Genomic DNA, 19,862 nt, shown 5'->3' on the forward strand with positions numbered 1-19,862 from the left:
CTCGAGGGTATGAATCTCGCGCACTAGCCAACTATGCGACAGCTCCGCACCAGCGGCCACCCGGAGACCCTGGGTATTCTTAATTTAGAAACCCCCGGGCAAGGAGAAGCGAGGGTTGCGTTGGGAAGCCGGCGACGGAATGCGACTCATGCGCGAAATCGACCGAGACTGCTGGCCCAGTGCTGATGCGGAGACCTGATTGTTGGACTTCCCCTGAACCCACTTGAAAGTGGCAGGGAGCGTCGAGACGGAGAAGCACGAATACAAGTACAACGAGAACGAAAGCGAAAACGCAAGACTTATGAACTTGGTGTTTGCATACCGGCCTCCTAACTGGCCGCCTCCAGGAACGTCAATTCTTTTCTCAAACACTTATCAGTCTGAGCCCTCTACTTCTGCCGACGCTGTTTACCCACCATTGTCTCTCTTGCCCCCGTATTTCGCAGCAGCCTCTCTTCCTTCCCTCTCCATTTGTCCGGAGCAGCGGCGCGCGCGTCTGTACAAGAAGCGAGACCGGAAGGACTCGGCCGAGCCGGGACCGTCTCGAGCGGACACCCGGAGTGACCGGAGCACGCAGACGCGCCACTGTAGCTGAAGCGGCGTGTGGAGGTGAGGTATCGATGAGCTTGCGCACGCAAAGCGAGGCCGGAAGTGGTGTTGCCCAAACTCGAGAGGTCCGGAGCTTCATTTCCGTCTTGAGAGGCGCGACTCGGACGGCGACCCCTGATTCACTACTGCGTGTTTGGGAGATGAAATGCGAAGAACGCCTCAACGCTTGCTCCCTTAAAACCCAGAAAAGCTAAAACAAATTAAAATTTAATTCGACTATTTACCTTGAAATGTCCCTTTACGTGTGTTTACCGTTACTTTCCGACAAAAGAAGCACGCACACTTACTGCGCACTAGAGAGCAGATACATGTCAGACGGCTAAAGCGTGGATAAACAACTAAAAATCCTTTTTGATTGACGTCTTGCAGTCCTCCTTGTGCCTCGTAATTAGCGAAAACACCAAAAACGTGAAAAAGGAAGTGGCAAGCGAAATGAGGCAAAACTCAACCTTCCAACTAAATGGCATTATATTAGAGCCTGTCGGTCCGGAGAACGGCCTCGAAGACGGATTTAAAAGTGTAAACCCGAATAACTTAATTACGGACTTTTTAATGTTATCTACGTCGCAATTAACCCTGAACATACACGTGAACGGATTTGGTCCTGTGAAAATGAGTACTGAATAGACGATAAAATTAGCCACTATTGAAACAAAAATGATTGGATTTGTGTAGAACGGCTTTCTGAACTGGAATCCCATTGTGTAACACAGAGCCGTAGTTAAAATGTGGATGGAGCTGTACGCCCAAGAAGAAACAAATTCAATATTGTCCATTCTCATAAACCAGTTCTGGGCGGGAATTCGTGTGTTATACTCAAACGAGGACACGAACCACGGCTTAGAGCAAAGACGGCGTGACATTACCATGTATCCTGCCAAGTAAATTGCTATTGGCGAAAACAGTGAAAGAACGAATCTCAGACTCACAATGCTTCCAAAGGGTCTGGCAGCCGCAAGTCTCCTGCACGGCGACGAAAAAATGTAGCCAACCAGGAGCGCTGTGTGGATGAAGAACGCAACAAAGGAGCTCGCGATGTCGGGAATTGCCGCGTAGGCAAGGTGGGTAAGCAGAATCTCGTTCAGCGACGTGCTAACCCCATAGTAAATCAAATAGAGCAAAAACGACATCGCCGTCGCCAGGCCGCTCCTTCCCTCCCTTACTATCTCCAATACAGAGTTCAAATCTGAATCCATTGAGTTGAAGGGCGCGACCAGGGACGCATCTCCTCTCGAAAACGAAAGCCCTATATGTGCCTTCCTAAGGGCGCCACAGTCGTTGCCGCCGTCCCCCACCATCCCCGTAACCAATCCCCTCCTCATGAAGAAGTTCACGATCTCAACCTTGTCGTTCGGTGACATCCTCGCGTAAACGCTGACTCTCCTCAGTATTCGCTCCAGCCTGCTTTCCCTGTTCACCAACGCAGCCAACTCCCCGTTCGCCGGCCCTCCCTCCTCGACGTCCAAACCTTCAGGCGCGCGCGCGTAGTGCTCCCTGAGCAAAATGCGGAAGCAGTCTCCCGTGAGCACTATGTTCGAGGGTCCGTTCGGAGAGGCAGTTTCGGCGTAGACCTCCGTGTCTGGAATGACCTCCAGTGTCTCCATGCAGCGCCACGTAACGACCCCCCCCGTTGTGCAGCCCTCCTCGTGTCTGAACTCGGACAAGGCGGTCCTCCCGCCACTGCTGCGGATCATCCCAAGCTTCGTGGCCGTGCTGAAACCCGTGAGCGGAGAATCCCCGGTTACCATGAGCGTGAGCACGTCCGAACTGGCTAGCTGCGAGAGAACGCCGGGAGCCTCTTCTCTAATGCCATTTTCAAAAACAAGGAGCCCTATGGGTGTGAGTTCGTTCTCCAATTCGCTTCTGCCAAGAGCGAGGTAAGACCCAATCAGGGTCGGGTCAACCTGTTTGTAGGCAGAAAAGATGAGGTAGTATCCCAGGGAAGCGAGGGAGTTAACTCTCCGGTTGAGCTCGGCACTCACGCCGCTCACCAAGAGAGACGTGATGGATTCAGGAGCCCCCTTTGTGAAAAGATAGTACCTATCGCTGGTTCTGCACCTGATAAGAACGCTCATGAGTCTCCTGTTGTAGTCAAAGGGGAACACTCTGAGGATTTCGAGGGTGTCGAAGGCGGAACTCGAACTTCCGTTGCACGCCCCGTCCTCAAAGATTGACCTTATAAGAACCTTTTCAGAGCGCGGTACCTTCTCAAAGTAGCTTCCTGTTGCGGAGAACAAGGCCTTATCGGTATCGTTTCCATTGAGCTTCGAGTAGCAGGCGTTTCTGTCCGACACCTCTTCGCGGGAGAGCCCGAAGTTCGAGAGGGAGTGGCTCAGTGAGGTGCAGCTCCTGATCGAAAGAAAGGCCAGTTGATACCTCTCCTTCATTTCCTCCACAGAAACTATCTTTTCCAGCAGTGAGTAGCTGACGGCGTCCGTCTCCGGGTCCGAACCTCCAACCTGGCCTCTCCCGTTTGCCTTCGCCCCTGCCGGCCCCCGCTGGACCTCGTCCAGAGCCTCAACCGGAGAAAGACCAATGAAATTCAAGTGATCGTTGGTTAACGTCCCTGTCTTGTCAAAACAGACCACCCTCAGCTTTCCTGCCAACATAATTCTTGTCGGAACAAGGGACCTGATCTTGAATCGCCTAAAAAGGCGCCTAGAAGCCACATTTTGCGATAGCGTACTTAGGACTCCCAGATAAAGGGGGTAGATAGAGTTCATTATTCCAAGTGCGAAGAAGAATGTGAAAAGACTCCAATTGTACGAGCTTCCCTGCTTTACCACTAACACCACAACCAGAATGGTTAGGCACAGCCAGGTGAGAGGGATTTGGTCAAACATGTCAAAACTGAACTTGCTCGGATACAGAATGGACCTTATAATTCGACCTCTGAGTGTGGAGATCCCCGTCCTTATTACGAGAGCCGTAGTCCCGCAGCTCCTACTGTAGCTGTGTTCCTGGCTGAAATCCTGCTGATCACCCAAATCAACCGGAACCATGTTGCCAAAAGAGTCCGTTGACCTCGTGGACGCGGTTGGAGCTCCCTGAAAACAGGAAGAAGAAGAGCAGGAGGCTCTGCCTCTGAAAAGCACCCCCTTGCCGACATTCTCGTAAACCGCGGTGATGTTGGTACCAGCATACAAGAAGTGCTTTTTCGCGGAAAAAGGCCCGTCTTCCGGAGATATCTTGACGCTCTCGCACTCGGAAATCGGCATCTTAATGACTTCTGCAGACTCGCCCGTAAGCATTGACTCGTTTACAACCGCGGATCCCGAAAGCAACAGCAGGTCGCACGGAGCTGTTGTGTTCTCGTCCAGATGTATAATGTCTCCAGGTACGAGGTCATGTGGTTCAACAGTAACTATCCTCCCGTCTCTGATAGTTCTGAAGGAGCCGCTTGACTTCATCTCGGCTAACTTTCTCACATTTCTCACACTCATGAAGTGGGTCCTTATATTCGCTATTACGCTTATAATCATCATAGGCACCCACTTAACTGCGAACAACACGTATCCCTGGAAAGTGTAGGACGAAACTATCAACAGCTGGAAGATAGTTAGAGGATCCATAATCTCGTTTACGAGTCCGTAAATCAAGGAGGGCACCTCGATTACTATCTCGTTTCTTCCATAAGACTGCCTCTGCTCAAACACCGTTTTAGAGTCCAAACCTCTGATTTGAGAGACGTCGCCAGATGAGGACGCTTCTAAGGCCTTATTTTGATCACCAAGTGCAGGTTTCTCCTTCAAATGTAAGTTTGGTCTGAACTGCAAAAGTTCCATGACGCTATTGACGCAGTACACGTCATTTCCTATTAAACCTGTATTGCTCACCACTCCCTCCCCAGCGGCATCCTCAGAGTCTCCATTGTACTCCTCCATGCAGGTAAACCTTCCCAATTTCTCAGAGTACCAGTATCTAACGCAAAGCAATTCAAAATAAGACTTCTCCCCCGACTTTCTTCCTCTGTTAACACGAACCGTGTGTAAGTTATATCCGGAAAAGTCGTTGTTTAGAATAGCAGAAAGTCTGTTAAACGGCTCGAGTACTGAATTTATGACTTTCTTTAGTCGCGAATCCTTGCTGTTGATTGTACTGTTGGCGAAGTCGAGGTTGCTGGAAACCCTTTGCCATATACAAACATACTCTGCATCCCTCAACTCAACCGGAACAAAAAAGAACTGTTTGAACAGCGTCTTCGTGATTCTGTAGAAAAAACAAACAGCAAAGCACTCAAGCCACAAACATACAAACGTTATTGCTCTTGTGTACCAATAAGGAGCCAACTCCCTTCTGTCACATCCTGCTGTATCGTAAGTGTGTATCATTATAAACAAAAATGGAATGAACGTTGAAACTATAATAAACAACTTCAACAGACCTCCAACCACAGAGTGCCTGTATCCTTTTTGAGTCCCATTAAACAACTCTCCATTGGCGTTTCTGTATAATTTACCCACTGTTGTTCTACCCCTGTAAAAACTCCAAAAATACCCCAATATCCCCGCAATCAGCAGATTGTATATTGTTATCTTCCCGACACTCCAACTTATTATAGGCTCGGATGGATTGTGCAGTTTCATTTTGTACACCCACTTACTCGCTTCTCAAAGCTAACACTGGAACTCTCCTGTACGTCAATTTTGCTCTTTTGGTTCAGACAACCTTATTTCTCAACTCTATCTCGACCTTAAATCACGCTGCCCTCTAAAACGAAACAACAGTTGTCACTCTCTAGTTTGCGAACAGCTATATCCAAAAACAACATCAAATCAGAGTCGCATAATACATATACACCTCGCCTCCAGGCAACTTGACACTTTTCCACCCCTAACTTCCCTTTGCGTGTTGTATTGCCGAGCCGCGTGGACTAAACCAACTAACTGCGTCTTATTTTGTCTTGCTGTCTGACTTCGAACTATTATAGTTCGGTTCTGTTTGTCATCCACATATATTTGTTGCTCTTAATACAAATTTCTGGCAATTTAATCATATATGTAAACTGCTGTACTTTACCCGCACCTTTAAATACCGTTTTTATATGTATACTTATACGCATTGCCATTATTAATTATCTACCTAATTATTGTATTTAATATTTCAATACTAATTGTGCCGCCCATATGAAGGTACCGATAATTAACGCTGATTTTTTTGTACCCATCGTTAAACCCGTTATCTGTGCAGAAGAGTGAACTGTAAGTGGCGCAGCTATTTTCCCCTGGTTGTCTTCTCTTACGTCCGCCTGCATTTGAGTTCTTTTAGTATTATTGCCACATAAATGCTAGTTTATGCCGTATTAAATGCAGGAAAATACGTATCTTGTACATCACGCCAGCAGTATGTCCCTTCCATTTCAAGATATTACGAATTGTCTGTGGAGCCCTAAAATCGGTCTTTTCTCCCAACTTTCCAAGTCCACCACCTCCCCACTTAATGTCTTTACAAAAGCAAAAACGTGCCTTTCCCGCATGCATGTGTATGTATGCATGTTCGATAAATGCCGACCAACACAACACAGCTGCTAAAAGCGTTAGTTTGAACGAACAACATCCAGTATACTTTAAGTCAGAAAGGAGGGGTTTTATGCAGAAACAGCTGTTATTTGCCTAAATGAACACACTAGAAAGGGTTTAAATGAGATAATGTGCAAGTTAAGGGCGTCTCGATGGCCTGACTTGCCAACTATCGCAGTGTAAAACTACTCAACTTCAACACTGCGTCTATTTATGTGTGCATGCTTTATGTTTGCATGTATATTATATGTGGATTGCACTTTCCCGATTCCTGTATATAGAGTGCAACAGTCACATTTTGTCCTTACTCCTCCTCAATCAACAAGATTATCTCGAAAAATCAGTCACTATCATCGTCAAATGTGGTGCTTTTTCCCTGAAACGCAGTTGAGGAAAACGAACTGTTGTTCTTAGAGCCTCCTGATTTGTTGCTTCCCTTTACAGCTCCCCTGTTACCGCCTTCACCTGAATTATTTTTTCCAAGAGCAACCTCAATCTTAACCTCTCTCCCGCCCATTGAAGTACCGGAAAGTTGTATTGCTTTTTGTATCTGTTCATCACTCTCGAACTCTACCATGGCAAAGCCCCTCATCTTTCCGGAATCAGAGTATTTCGGGATTGATACTCTTTTAACAACACCGCATCCCTTAAAGAAAGATTTAATAGATTCATCGTCACTGGAGAAAGGTATATTTTTCACAATCACAGAAGGACCGTATCCTGAGCTTGTTAGACTACCTGGTTGAGGCTTATCTGCGGACATATTTATTCTAAGCATTCTTCCTTTATATTCAGTTTGGTTCCACTCAATTGCTGATTTCGCTCCCTGCTCATCCTCAAATGTTATAAATGCACAACCTTTGTCAGCTAGTACAGACACTCTCTCAACTGAACCGCATTCTTCAAACAAGCCTCTTACCTCGTCTTCCGTGCATGAATACGGTAAATTCCCACAATAAACTTCTCTTTTGTCTTTGTTTGAATTTTTGTTTTGCCTCTTTCTACTATTGCTACCAACGTCGCCCTCGTTTCCATCATCATTTAATGATCCTAGATTGGGGCGCTTCAAGTTAGATACTTTGGCTTGTTTGCTTTCCTTGTTACCAGATAACTCGGAATCAGCTTTTCTTTTGTGATCACCTTTGGTATCGGATTCTGAATCAGTAGTGGAACTCGTTCTAGTTAAAATGTTCTTTTTGTAGTCGAATTTCCCTGAATCCTTCCTTACACCAACATCTGAATCTGAAGATGAAGAGGAAGAGGTGGACTTTGATATCTTCGTCTTTGTCAAAGTTGCTTTTCTGACATTTTTATTAGCGTCATCATCCGAGTCGAAGGAATCAGAAGAAGACACTCCCGAGGTCTTCAGAGTGACGCTCTTCCTAGCCTTGTTCTTTTCGGCCTCGGACTCCGAGGATGAAGAAGACGAGTCGGAGGAGAAAGAGGAAGAGGCCTTTGAAACGATGCTTTTCTTCATTGGCATTGTCTTTGTTGCGTTCTTCTTTATCTCAACTTCTGACTCCGAGGAGGAAGAGGAGGAAGATGAGGAGGCCTTTAAAACGACATTCTTTGTCTTCGATTTGACATCTTCTGACTCTGAAGAAGACTTTGACACATTTGTCTTCGTTGGAGTTGTCTTTTTAGTCTTTTTCATATTAACATCCGAGTCAGAAGAATCAGAATCAGAAGATGAAGGCGTCAAAGTCTTTAAAACGACGTTCTTTTTTGTCTTGGTTTTGCTATCTTCTGAATCCGAGGATGAAGAGGAAGAGGATGAAGAGGAAGAAGAGGAGGAGGCCTTTGAAACAATGTTTTTCTTTACTGACATTGTCTTTGTTGCGTTCTTCTTTGTCTCAACTTCTGACTCAGAGGATGAAGAGGAAGAGGATGAAGAGGAGGAGGCCTTTGAAACAATGTTTTTCTTTACTGACATTGTCTTTGTTGCGTTCTTCTTTGTCTCAATTTCTGACTCAGAGGATGAAGAGGAAGAAGAGGAGGAGGCCTTTGAAACGATGCTTTTCTTTACTGACATTGTCTTTGTTGCGTTCTTCTTTGTCTCAACTTCTGACTCAGAGGATGAAGAGGAAGAGGATGAAGAGGATGAAGAGGAAGAAGAGGAAGAGGCCTTTGAAACGATGCTTTTCTTCATTGGCATTGTCTTTGTTACGTTCTTCTTTATCTCAACCTCTGACTCTGATGATGAATCTAAGTCAGAAGATGAAGACTTGGAAATTAATTTCTTTTTCATTGGTGTTGTTTGTGTTGTATTCTTTTCAACTTCCACTTCTGATTCTGAAGAAGAGTCACTACTGCTGGTACTTGTATCGCTTTTGCTTAACTTTGCGTTCCTCACTTGAGTCACACCCTTCTTATTCCCTTTATTAACACTGGAATCTGAATCTGACGAATCGGATGTTAAGTCAGTAGACGAATCATGAACTTTCGTTGGTTTTTGGGACGCTTTCTTTAAACCGCTACTCTTGTTGCTCTCAAGGTTCTTGAAACATTTCTGAGTTTTATCCTTGATTTCATTTATCTTTCTCTCTGCCTTCTTAACAATTACAAAACTTGATGTGTCTGAATCATCACTAGATGAGGATTTGTCTGCTGAGTTACTCTTTACCTTTAAAGTTTCAATAGTCTTTTTAGATACCTTTAACTTCTGTTAGATAATTAAGTTAATCTACCTGTCAAAAAAAAGGATGGTGAAACGTTTGTTTTCCTATTTAATTGTAATTTAAAGGACACAGTCCACATCATATTCAACTTAAAAAGAATAATCCTTATAAAAGAAAACCAAACGTCCCGTTAACCATATCATGTGAAAAAAAGTGAACCTACCGACATGTTTAATCAAAGCGTGAATGTCTATTCTCTAATTTCCTTTATTTAAATATTCTCTCAAAAAAATACGCTTCTCTATGTCAGATTTTGACAACTAATGTCTTGGTGGAAAATTTTTTTTTAATTATTATCTACCTGCGAGACAATAACGAGACGGAATAATTTCCCGGTACCTTATGTACATATATTTAATATGGAAAAATTTTTTTAATCAAATAAATAATATTAATAGATTTGCGAATCGACACGGTACCTGAGGAAAAGTTAAGTAATTTGGAGATCAACCTGTGGCAAGATAGCAAGCATAAACAAGGATTAAGCCTTCACCTGACACAGATATATCTCACCGCCCATTTACCTGAATCTCATAAACCTGTATTTAAAGATAGGAAAACTCACGTATTGAATTAGAAAATAATCGGTGAGCAATACCAAAAATTTAAGTAAACACAACGCAAATAGGCAAGCATATGCATGAATCAATGGACTTATGAGAGACTTTAACTGCTAAGATATGGGTAAAGAGAAAAAGTTTATCGAGACGAAGAAAAGCAATCCTAACGGTAGAGATTGCTCTGTAATGAAAAATAAAGGGGAATCCGGTGCTGAAAACAAGAATTTAAAATTGAAGAGGAGGAAGAATAGAGTGAGGCAGGGTTGCTGGTCCAAAGAAGAGATCCAGGAAAGCATCAATAAACTCGAGAAAAAACTAGATGATAAGGAAAATAAGCTTTCGAAATCCAAAAGGAGAAGAATAATGCTGAGATTATCAAAACTTAGAAAGGGCCTTAAGGGTGAAGTAGAGATAGGGGGACAGATTCAAAAAAGTTTAAAAACAATAAAAAGAGAAATGAAACTGAAAAATATGAATTCAAGTATTCTAACAAGGAAAAATTCAAATGTTGTCTGTTTGTGCTGCAGGAAAAAAGGACACCAGATGATTGACTGTAAACATTATAAACCCTTAAATGGAGGTTCAGGAGGCAATGACGAGAAACATACTTGTTTCTTATGTGGTGAAAAAGGCCACACACTCAAAGACTGCACAAAACCAAGAGACAATAATTCCGTACTGCCGTTTGCCAGCTGTTTTAAATGCGGCGAGTCCGGACACATCGTAGCCTATTGTCCAGATAATGTATCAGGTTCAATCTACCCAAAAGGCGGTTCGTGTAATATATGCGGATCCGTTAAACACCTATCCAAAAATTGTGACCAAAACCGTAGCCCTAATGCGAAATCCAAAACTCTCAAGCCAACCGGCTCTACCAACAGGAGTCTAAAAGAGTCATTAAACACAGGTAACATAGATGATCCCGATTTAATGTGGAAAAATATAATCAGTTAAGCTTTAACGTTTACCCCCTCCCCCTATAGGCCTGTATTGAGTTACTTTGTTTACCAAAATCCAAGGCTGTTTGCATGCAACTGCCTGACTAAACTGTATATGTATGCGTATGCATGCATGCATGCACTGGAATTCTCACAGGCCTCAGATAGAGTCCCCTTTAAGTCCTGTTTTGGGTATTTTTGAGTTTATGGGCAACTAAAACGTTGACTGAGCTTTTGATAACTCCGCACGCACGTTTGACATATCAAAAACACAGTTAACAAGGGAATACCATGTACCAATTGGTTACATTTAATGTATGTGTATCGGGAAGTTGTTTCATTTCCTGGACCCGAATTTGCATATGGCAGCGAAAAGGCAGTAATACTTAATGAAATCATAGTGCTTTAATGTCGACACTAGCAATCTGTCGTGACCAACTGGCAGTGCCTCTATAGTTAAACGTAATAATTGGAAATGAGCACTGCAGACCCAATTGAACTACCAATCTTCAGAGAATATGTTCGGAGAAACGTTTATCGGTAGTTTGTAGATGTAGAGGTTCTCTTGATTTAGCAGGTCGTCTGTGCTGTTTAGTAACGTATATCCATTAGGTAAATATTTGTCTATTTTATACTTTTGTGACACTTTAGACTGAATAGAGACGATTATTTGTGGTGTCTTGTGCAACAGTTTAAACAACTTCAAAAACCTTGCGAAAGTTAAGGTTTCAAATATCTGTATAACTTTCTTTACCCAGACAAACGGATAACTGCTTCCCTCGATAAAGGTGAAAAACAGATTGTTAAACAACTCAATGTTGTTGTTCAATCTTTTAAACTTATCTATACAACCCCTTTTGATGATATAAAAGTCGTTCTTGTCTATCAAATATGGGTTCTTAAATACTTCATCCAAGAATCCTATCAAAAACTCCGTTAAATAAGTAACGTCTTTTGAATAGGAGTCTATTTGAATTACAATAAACATTAATGAGGAATAGTATGCCGGAGAAAACGACCTGGCCGTTTCATTCTCAATAGATAGTTTCTTCAAAAACATTGACATTAAATCTGATAAAAATATGTTTGTTAAAGTCGCCAATGCAATTGTAAATGGTGTTTTAGTGCCAACACCCAATAACAAAGAAACAACGGACTTGTCATCTTCGTTATTTGAGTATTCAAACCTGTAACTTTTCCATGCCTTATCAGGCAGAGATGTGATGTCAAGTATCTCATAAGTGTTAAAATAAATCTTTTCTGAGCTTGATATCGGAGCCAATATATTATGGACAGAGTAAGGCTTGCTTTTCAACTTTAATTTTCTTATAATTTCCTGTTTGTTCTCTATGAAGACCTTTCCGTTCTCCAATACATTCAATGCCACCATGTCATCCTTCCTGTTAGTCTGGTTTTCTCTCAGCAACTCTACAAACTCATTTAATATATCTCCTGCGAGTATTGGATTTATATTGTTCATAAATATTCCCTCTAATTGTCCGTGTTTCGCCAAAAACTCACTCAATTCTACAATGTCAGTATAACTTACATTTTCAATCTCCCTAAACCTCTCAATAGGAGAGAGCTGCTGATTTTCCGTTATAGCCCTTATTATCTCCAAAGACCTTGTGAGCGAAGACGAGGAGAATACAGTCCTATAGAGCAATTTGTGCACATTCTCGTACCCTTTTTCAAAGTCAGAGTGGGATATTCGTTCTTTTGGATTTCTCAAAAAATCTGCAAATATTCTTAAAAAAGTTGGAATTACATCCCAGTATCCACTCAATACTACGGTAAAACCATTCGGAAGGCCGTTATAAAAGTAGCTGTTGTAACTAAGAATTTTGAACTCATTTCTTGTGAGTCTGAAACTGTTGATCTCGTCCTCCAATGCAACAAGCAGAGACGAACAAAGTATTTCAACTGAAACCATTAGTCTCGGAACAATCTTAAGTATTCCAGGAACAACTTTGTTTAATTCTGAATCAATCACTGGAGTCTGAATTCTTATTGACAAAGATGCCTCGGGCACGGACCTTAATTCACTGTTTTTATAGTAAAAATTGAATATTTCCGGATAATATTCATACCTTCTCAAGTATGAATTGTCCCTAGTCATGGACTTTCTAACGTGTCTTTTTATTGAAAACAACAAAGGTTGGGGTATCACCTGCGTACTTTCATCTATTTCCTGAAAACTCAAGTCCTGTGGAATGTATTTGTTTGGTGTATCTATGTCCAAAAAATAAACCTCCTTTATATCACTAATAGTCATATTCTGAATCTCACTCTTGAAAGAATCAGGAATCTCGTTCACACAGTACTCCGAATTCAAGTACCTAGACCTCAAAATTGAGTTGCACTGAACAAAGTTGCCTGTGTAATTCGTAAATCCAGCATCGTCCAAGTAGTTCGAGTTCAAGTACTCGCTCCTCGACTCTCTTTCTTCCAGCTTTAACTCTCTAAACATTAAGGAGTACACAAAAACGACATATTCTTTAATTGAATCATATATCCTCAGAAACAGCGACACTAAGCTCGAAGAATCCTCCTCTATCCTAATAATGCTGCTTCTGAAACGAATGTATTTCTTTCTCTTTAACACCTTTGAACGCTCATCCAAGGCTCTTTTCTTTACTAACCTTGGAGTTGAGTAAAATATAACCATGCTACTTATATCTATTGAGTTCAAAAACGACTCTGTAAATTCAACGTCCAGAACCTTTATCACTTCGTCCGCAAATATGACCTCCTCCGGCTTAATCTTGTACTTTTGGGATTTGTAAACTATATTATAGGCAATGTCCTTGTAGAAATCAGACTCCCTGTAATCAAACAATAAGTCCGTTATGTCCTTTATTTCGTTCAAAAGCCTTTTCTTTACGGGACTTTCTATTATAAATCTTAACGCGGACGCTACAGCTCCAATAACTTCCCATGACCGATTCAACTCCCTGTTGTAAAGATTCACTGTTATGTCTAAAGTGGAGAATCCGTCAAATGAAGTGGTTGACACCTTAATTTCACTATTCACACCTATTTTCGTAAAATACTTTCTTAGAATTCCCTTATAAGAACTGTCCAACAAGTACTTTACGTACAATGTCGGTATTCTTTTCCAATATATAATCTGAAATTCTATCGGAATCCTTATCGTAAACGTATTCACATCCTTCTTGTTGGGTCTTTTGACTGTTATTATCTTTCCAGACACACTTATAAATGGATTAACTGTGAACTTGTAGCTATCTTCTATCCTAAATAACTCTATTCCGTTGTTTTTAATGTTACCGAAACTCTTTATTACGTACTTCTCCAACTTATCTATCGGCTCTCTTCCAACTATTGATAATGTCATAATGTTCGGGCTATAGTAATTGTTAAAGTAGTCTAGTACCCTATCATATAACTCGCCAGCATTCAGATTTGGATTATTTAAGAATATATTCTTGTTGCCGAATATATATCTATTAAAGTTGGAACTACTACCACAAACCTCTCTTTCTATTGTCCTCATTACCCACTTTTCGTTAGTTTTCATTCCCTCTATAATGTTAAATATCGTAACCAAGGCTTTATTCACATTATCCCTGCTCAATATAGGATTTATGAAGTAACTGCTAAACCTAAACAAACTCTCATTAAGGTATTCAGTCCCTATAGAAAACGAATATATTGTCATCTTAGAGTGCAAATCCAGGTATATTTTGCCGTTTAAAGTGTTTATAAAATTTTTAAACTCGTCTACGTCTGGGTATTGTTTAGATGCCAGTAATAGAGAATGTTGAACTAAATTGGACAATCCTTGAATATAAATAGGATCATGTAGAAATCCAACTCCTATTGAAATCGCTACTTCTGAATTAACTATATTATCCTTGCTCACTAAATACACCTTCAATCCATTATCTAGCTTTAAATATCTGTATTTCGCTCTATCTATTTTAGACTTCACAAACTTATCGTCGTCAATATACTTTCTAACCCCATTTTGGTTATCTGAGTATTTATAAAAACTTAAAAAAGACGTGTTTCTTGCATCACACTCCTTTTCAAACGGATAATTTGCTTTGAGTACAAGTGCTAAACACAATAACAATATAAATAATTGTTTATACGACATCTTGAGATGCTCTTGTTCTTGTATTAATTAAATTGCATGCGTCAATACATCCACTCGCATTCTATTCGTTCAGATATGCAAATAAACACAAAGTATAGTACTGTTCGCATCTCCAAGTTAAACTCTACAAGTCCGCTTGTACTCTAACTCTGCTTTTTATACTTTAGTATGTGTATTTATAAGTAAAACGGCAAAATACACTGATTTTTCTTTTTGATTATTTTATGTTAAAAGCCTTTTTAAACTGTTTTTAAAAATTTGCTCATTTATGTATTTCAGTACCGGAATAATCACATTCTATATTTGTAATTATGCCGGCACACAACTAATATTATTTTTATTTATTACCAGCAGACAATAACAATATTATAATACTATAATATAACTAGGAGATTAGAGTATATTAATTTTAATTACAATGGAAGGGACCAGAATTGTTCTAATCACACTCAGTACTAGAAGTAGGCTACACAGACAATACTATTTAAAAATAGAATTTACAAAAAAAAATGACAATAAACTACTTCAAAAATTCGATTCTACATTCCTAATTTGAATATTCAATTCGGATAAACTTCTCATTTATGTATGCTTCGCGTTTAGTCCTTAACTAACATTGTCAACGATTCAATTTCCGATTCGTGAAACGCCATTTATTAAATAATTTTGTTTTTAAAATAATGAATTTCATGTAACCAAAGTATATATTTCAATTTACATTGTTTTTAGTGTAGCTAATCGGTATTTCAAAAGTTTCAACTCCCTCTTGTTCCGTAATGTCATAGATGCTATTTAGCCTCAAAAATCCGCTAGGCGTGTAATTTCTAACTTGAGTGAGTTTATCAGAATCCTCTATGCGAGCCTGAGTAGAAATCAGAAACTTCGGTGCATCAAGTACTCTGTTGCAAATTTCAACAAACTTTTCATAACCGAGCTTATAGTTATGTGTTTTAACGTTGTTAAGAATACTTGATATGTCTTTTCTACAAACGATACTATGGAAAACTCTGTTCTCAATCTGTTCGTGATCTGGATCAATCTTGCTGTTTATTGATCTTTTATTGGTAAAAATTGCATTAAACTGATCCATATCGACACTTTTTAATAAGTTAAATACCTTAAAAAAGACACTAAGTAGTCTTTCAGATATCTGCAAAACATTTAGATTGCTAGAAGTATATGAAATGCAAAATCCAACAAAAATAAATTGATGAATATTTGGATATAAATCAAATTCAATTCCTTCTGTTAAACCCCTTCCCTTTAGTAAATCTATAAGCATTCCAATGATAATTTTAAAATAAAATGTGTCTAATGATAATGTTGAGAATGGCACATACAACAACGAATTTGAATTATTGTCGTTTTTGTTGTACAAATCATTGTAATAGTAAAAGTTATTTGTATAAAAATTAGTTGAAAATGGATCCAGTATTTTCCACGTTCCAATAGAACCACCTGAATCGCTTTTTAAAGATGCCTTCAACTTATTGTTTACTTGTCGTTTATGACTATTCCCACAAGATACCACCTTAATAAGTGAATAAGCATGCAAAGGACTTATGTTTCCTATAATAACACTTTCAATAGTTCCGTAATTGATTAAATAATCAGAAAGTTCAAGAACTTGTTCAAGTTTTATTTTTGAGTAATCAACAGTTTCTAATACATACTTTGACAGTTTTTGACACTCAAATATGGATTTTAATATAAACATTGAACTCGATTTAGAGCCCATCTTCATTCTCATTTTTGACTCAGAGTCAAGTTGACCTATAATCAATTGATACCTACTTGGAGAAATTAATCTACCCAAATTCCTCATTCTTTTTGTGAATTCCTCAATAGAAACATAAACAGAACCGAAATAACTCCCTTTAACTATAATCTCAAAACCAAACGGAACTCCCATAAATTCTGAAGATATATTTGTTGTGATTGAAAATGAACCTGATAAGTCACTCATGTCATTTATTACTCTACTAGACACATGTCTTAAACAGTATACAAGAACCTCTAACGTCAATACCAACTGGTTTGAGTCTAAAATTGTAGCTAGTTTTGGAGCATCTCTCGTTTGCTCTGGAATCATATATCGCAAAAACAATCTTGAAACTTGTCTTTTTAAATCGACGTTATTCGAAAATATTATATTTTCAAGTACGGGATCCTCTAATGCCTCCTTTTTACTCAAATGAATACCATCTTGAGATGCAAGAGTTTCACCAGAAAAAAAATCCAATAAAGCATTTCTGAGATATATAGGCGAGTATATTCTGTAATTCGCAGTATCCTTAAAATCGTTTAAATGCACCTTCTTAAGTAACTTATTCGCTCTTCTCATTCTCACTCCTATGTGGTCCAATTTTACTTTCTCTATAGCGGCTTTTATTTGTCTCAATACTTCTTTTGGAATTGAATCTACGTAATATTTGACTTTGTTAAACAAAACACTTTCTATTTGATTTATGTTCTCATTTTCATCCATAAACTCAAGTGAAACAGAAACAGATGACGATACGTAACTGCTGTCGAAACCATCCTCGTCCCAACTACTTGCCTGATCATTTTGTTGATCTTCCCCAATATAGTAAATATCACTCGCATCTCCGCCATTTAGATCATGACACGTTACACCCTCATAGTTTGATAAGTCTCCAGATATACCGACATCGTTGGAGTTAAACACACTTCTTATCTTATTCAAGTGTTTTAGATAAATTATCAGGTTTTTAGTGGATATTTTGCCCATAAACCTCTTAATTTCAGTCAAATCAGGACTTCTAATCAAATTTCCTGCAATAAGAACTTCTTCAGGAGAACAACCCCTGGTGTCAAACGAATACAGTATTTGTCTACTTATGTGCTCAGGTGAAACATTAAAGTGGTAATCAAATTTATTCCTCATCGATTCTTGAATCTCGGAAATTATGTCATTGGAAACAGGAGCTTTTTTAATGTGTTCTATTAACATGAACGTGGCTTGTAGTATGGTCTTAATCCTTTCCACGCCACTTTCAGTCAGAACAAAGCTAATCTCGAAATTTGAAAACCCATAGTTCTCTGAGACTGTCTTTGAACTCATGGTCTTGATCAAATCTTTTGAAATTAAATAACTCATTAAACTATAATCTGAGCTGTCATTCAACAGGTATTCCAAATATTTACCAGGAAATGAGTCCCAAAGGATTTCTTGGTATTCAATCGGAAATTCCAATATTAGTTCACTATTTATATCTGAATGTAAATGTATAACATTTCCTATATTACCTGTATGTGGATGACGTACTACTTTAAATAAATCTTGTGGAAGTATATTGCGTAATTTTAAATCTTTAATCGACGAAAAGTTAGAAGTTACCCCCTTGATCAGCTTTGCGATAGATTCATTGCTTGCCACGACAATTGTCATCGTATTGGAGCTGTAATTCCTTTTCTGAAATTGCTTAATTCTACCTGGCAATTTTAAACCCGAATTTACCTCGGCTTTTTCGATAGATCCGGTGGTAATCGTCTTCTGTCTTTTGTAAACCGAATCATAAGTCGATATGTCTCTCTTCACACACTGAAAAACAAATTCTTCGTCTCTAATTAAGTCACCAAATGAGTCTATTTTCTTTTCTACTTCAGTATAGAGCAGGTTTTCCGAAAACACTGGGTTTTTTATCGCCTCACTAAAGATATTCAACACCCTAATTATGTATGCGTTCTCAACCTCTATTGTGAATATTGTGTTCCTATCCAACACCTCTATTTTTACCGTACCACCCATCGACTCCAAATAACTGCAAAACTTAGATGAGTCCTCCTTATTATTAGAAAAGAAGCAAATCGTCCCCTGCACAATGTCAACGAATCCTGGCAAGTCTTCTGGATCAGAAACTGATCCTATTTTCATGGAAAGCGTTACTACACTTTTCGTAAACGACTTATTTGAAACCAAAAAAACGCTCATATTGTTCCCAAGTCTCAAAAATTTGTATTCAGAATCATCAGTTTTAGACCTTATAAACAATGAATCGTCCACATTATTTACAGTTCTCCCCAGTCTGTTTAATTTTATATTACTCGCCTTGTTTTTTAAACCACCACTCGGACTTACGCCCTCGACATTGCTTATCTCAAAGTGAAAAATCAAAGTTGCCGATAGCACCAAGAATAGCATTAAACTTAATCTAGCTAATAACTTCAGCATCTCCCCCTTTTATTACCTCGATATCACAAATCTTGACTCAATCAATATTAAGAACCAAAAATCTTAAACTAATAGTCTAAAGCACTCGGACTTGTGTCATCCGCTCTGTTCAAGCCACGTAAAGACAATACAAACAGTCTGCCGTTCAAAAAACTACCAAGGACTCGCTAAATGTGCCTTAGTGCACTACAGTGTTTCCGCTAGCTCTACTTGGGCGAAAAAAAACCTATTTAATGAGTTGGCAAGGTGTATATTGCTCCCTTTGCACATAAGTACCTTTTACTGTCAGTCAATTGTGTATTTGCTCCCTTCCAATGTACTTATTTATATTCCAAGACTAATTTTTCTAATTGTTTTTCGGCCTTGTCGTATTTCTCTTACTTATAAAACATGAAAAATAATACCCTGGTAGCGGGTAACTCTGACCCCTATATTTAACTGCGACTGCGTTAAATAATATACTCGGAAATCCTTTTTGCTCCCCAAACGAGACTCTATGAAATTGAAGACCACAACACAAAAAATGAACTAGCTTGATCTTTTTCTTGAATAAAGAACGAACAACAACTCTTGCCGTAAAACCGAAAATTCAATCTGACCATTTTAAGTCAGCCAAATTTAGTTCAAGCAATGCATTCATGTACATGTAATTACGTGGTGCATGCGAAACAATGGCCTTCTAACCAAAGACACTTTAAAATTTACCAAGACCCGTCTTAAGTGAAATGTAACTCAGCGTTTCAGACATTGGTATTTTCCTTCGGGAACTTAAAAGGGGCAAGAGCGACTAAATAAGTACACACAGACCAAACGATAAAATAAGAGTTAAACAAACCTACTACGCAATTTAAGAATACACCGTTGTTGTTTAAAACACCAGGAATCGCTTAATTTCACCGTTTTCTAGTACTAAACTTCAATAAAACATTCAGGTGATGTGCAATACAGACAATACTGTTAATAAACCAAACGGATAACTAGTGTAAATCAGGTATATTCATCTCCATAAGTGAATTTTTTTAAAAAAACCATAATAGAGGACCAAATTCAGACTCGATGCTCTCCTTAGTTTATAGGCCTTTGGAGGAAACAACGACAAAGTGGTGACTTGAATAAACGATTATTTCATTATCAACAGTTAAGCAGAAGCCCGAAACAAAGTCAGAAAATTAAAGCATTGATTTTCCTGGCCTAAACGGCCAAACATTTGCGTGTTAATGCGAGCATTGTCGTCAGTTAT

The 19,862-nt window shown here is 39.3% G+C and overlaps 5 protein-coding genes across 5 annotated transcripts; 1 reads left to right on the forward strand and 4 right to left on the reverse strand.

Moving 5' to 3' along the window:
- Positions 1-947: 947 nt before the first annotated feature.
- On the reverse strand, positions 948-5,195 carry FG386_001727 (P-type Atpase 3; the record flags this gene model as incomplete). The annotated part of the gene is made up of 2 exons (XM_067341120.1): positions 948-1,400; positions 1,476-5,195. 2 exons carry the CDS (start codon positions 5,193-5,195, stop codon positions 948-950), a joined length of 4,173 nt encoding a protein of 1,390 aa, XP_067196928.1.
- A 1,273-nt stretch (positions 5,196-6,468) lies between these two features.
- Positions 6,469-8,376, reverse strand: FG386_001728 (cutinase negative acting protein; the record flags this gene model as incomplete). Its single annotated transcript, XM_067341121.1, has 1 exon — positions 6,469-8,376. The coding sequence occupies one exon, from the start codon at positions 8,374-8,376 to the stop codon at positions 6,469-6,471; it is 1,908 nt and encodes a 635-aa protein (XP_067196929.1).
- Positions 8,377-9,486: 1,110 nt separating this feature from the next.
- On the forward strand, positions 9,487-10,320 carry FG386_001729 (uncharacterized protein; the record flags this gene model as incomplete). Its single annotated transcript, XM_067341122.1, has 1 exon — positions 9,487-10,320. The coding sequence occupies one exon, from the start codon at positions 9,487-9,489 to the stop codon at positions 10,318-10,320; it is 834 nt and encodes a 277-aa protein (XP_067196930.1).
- Positions 10,321-10,803: 483 nt separating this feature from the next.
- FG386_001731 (secreted insulinase like peptidase) lies at positions 10,804-14,427 on the reverse strand (the record flags this gene model as incomplete). Its single annotated transcript, XM_067341124.1, has 1 exon — positions 10,804-14,427. One exon carries the CDS (start codon positions 14,425-14,427, stop codon positions 10,804-10,806), a length of 3,624 nt encoding a protein of 1,207 aa, XP_067196932.1.
- Positions 14,428-15,136: 709 nt separating this feature from the next.
- FG386_001732 (secreted insulinase like peptidase) lies at positions 15,137-18,592 on the reverse strand (the record flags this gene model as incomplete). The annotated part of the gene is made up of 1 exon (XM_067341125.1): positions 15,137-18,592. The coding sequence occupies one exon, from the start codon at positions 18,590-18,592 to the stop codon at positions 15,137-15,139; it is 3,456 nt and encodes a 1,151-aa protein (XP_067196933.1).
- Between the last annotated feature and the right edge of the window lie 1,270 nt (positions 18,593-19,862).

Source organism: Cryptosporidium ryanae, assembly GCF_009792415.1.
Source record: "Cryptosporidium ryanae isolate 45019 chromosome Unknown contig_27, whole genome shotgun sequence".
NCBI classification, from domain to species: Eukaryota; Apicomplexa; class Conoidasida; order Eucoccidiorida; family Cryptosporidiidae; genus Cryptosporidium; species Cryptosporidium ryanae.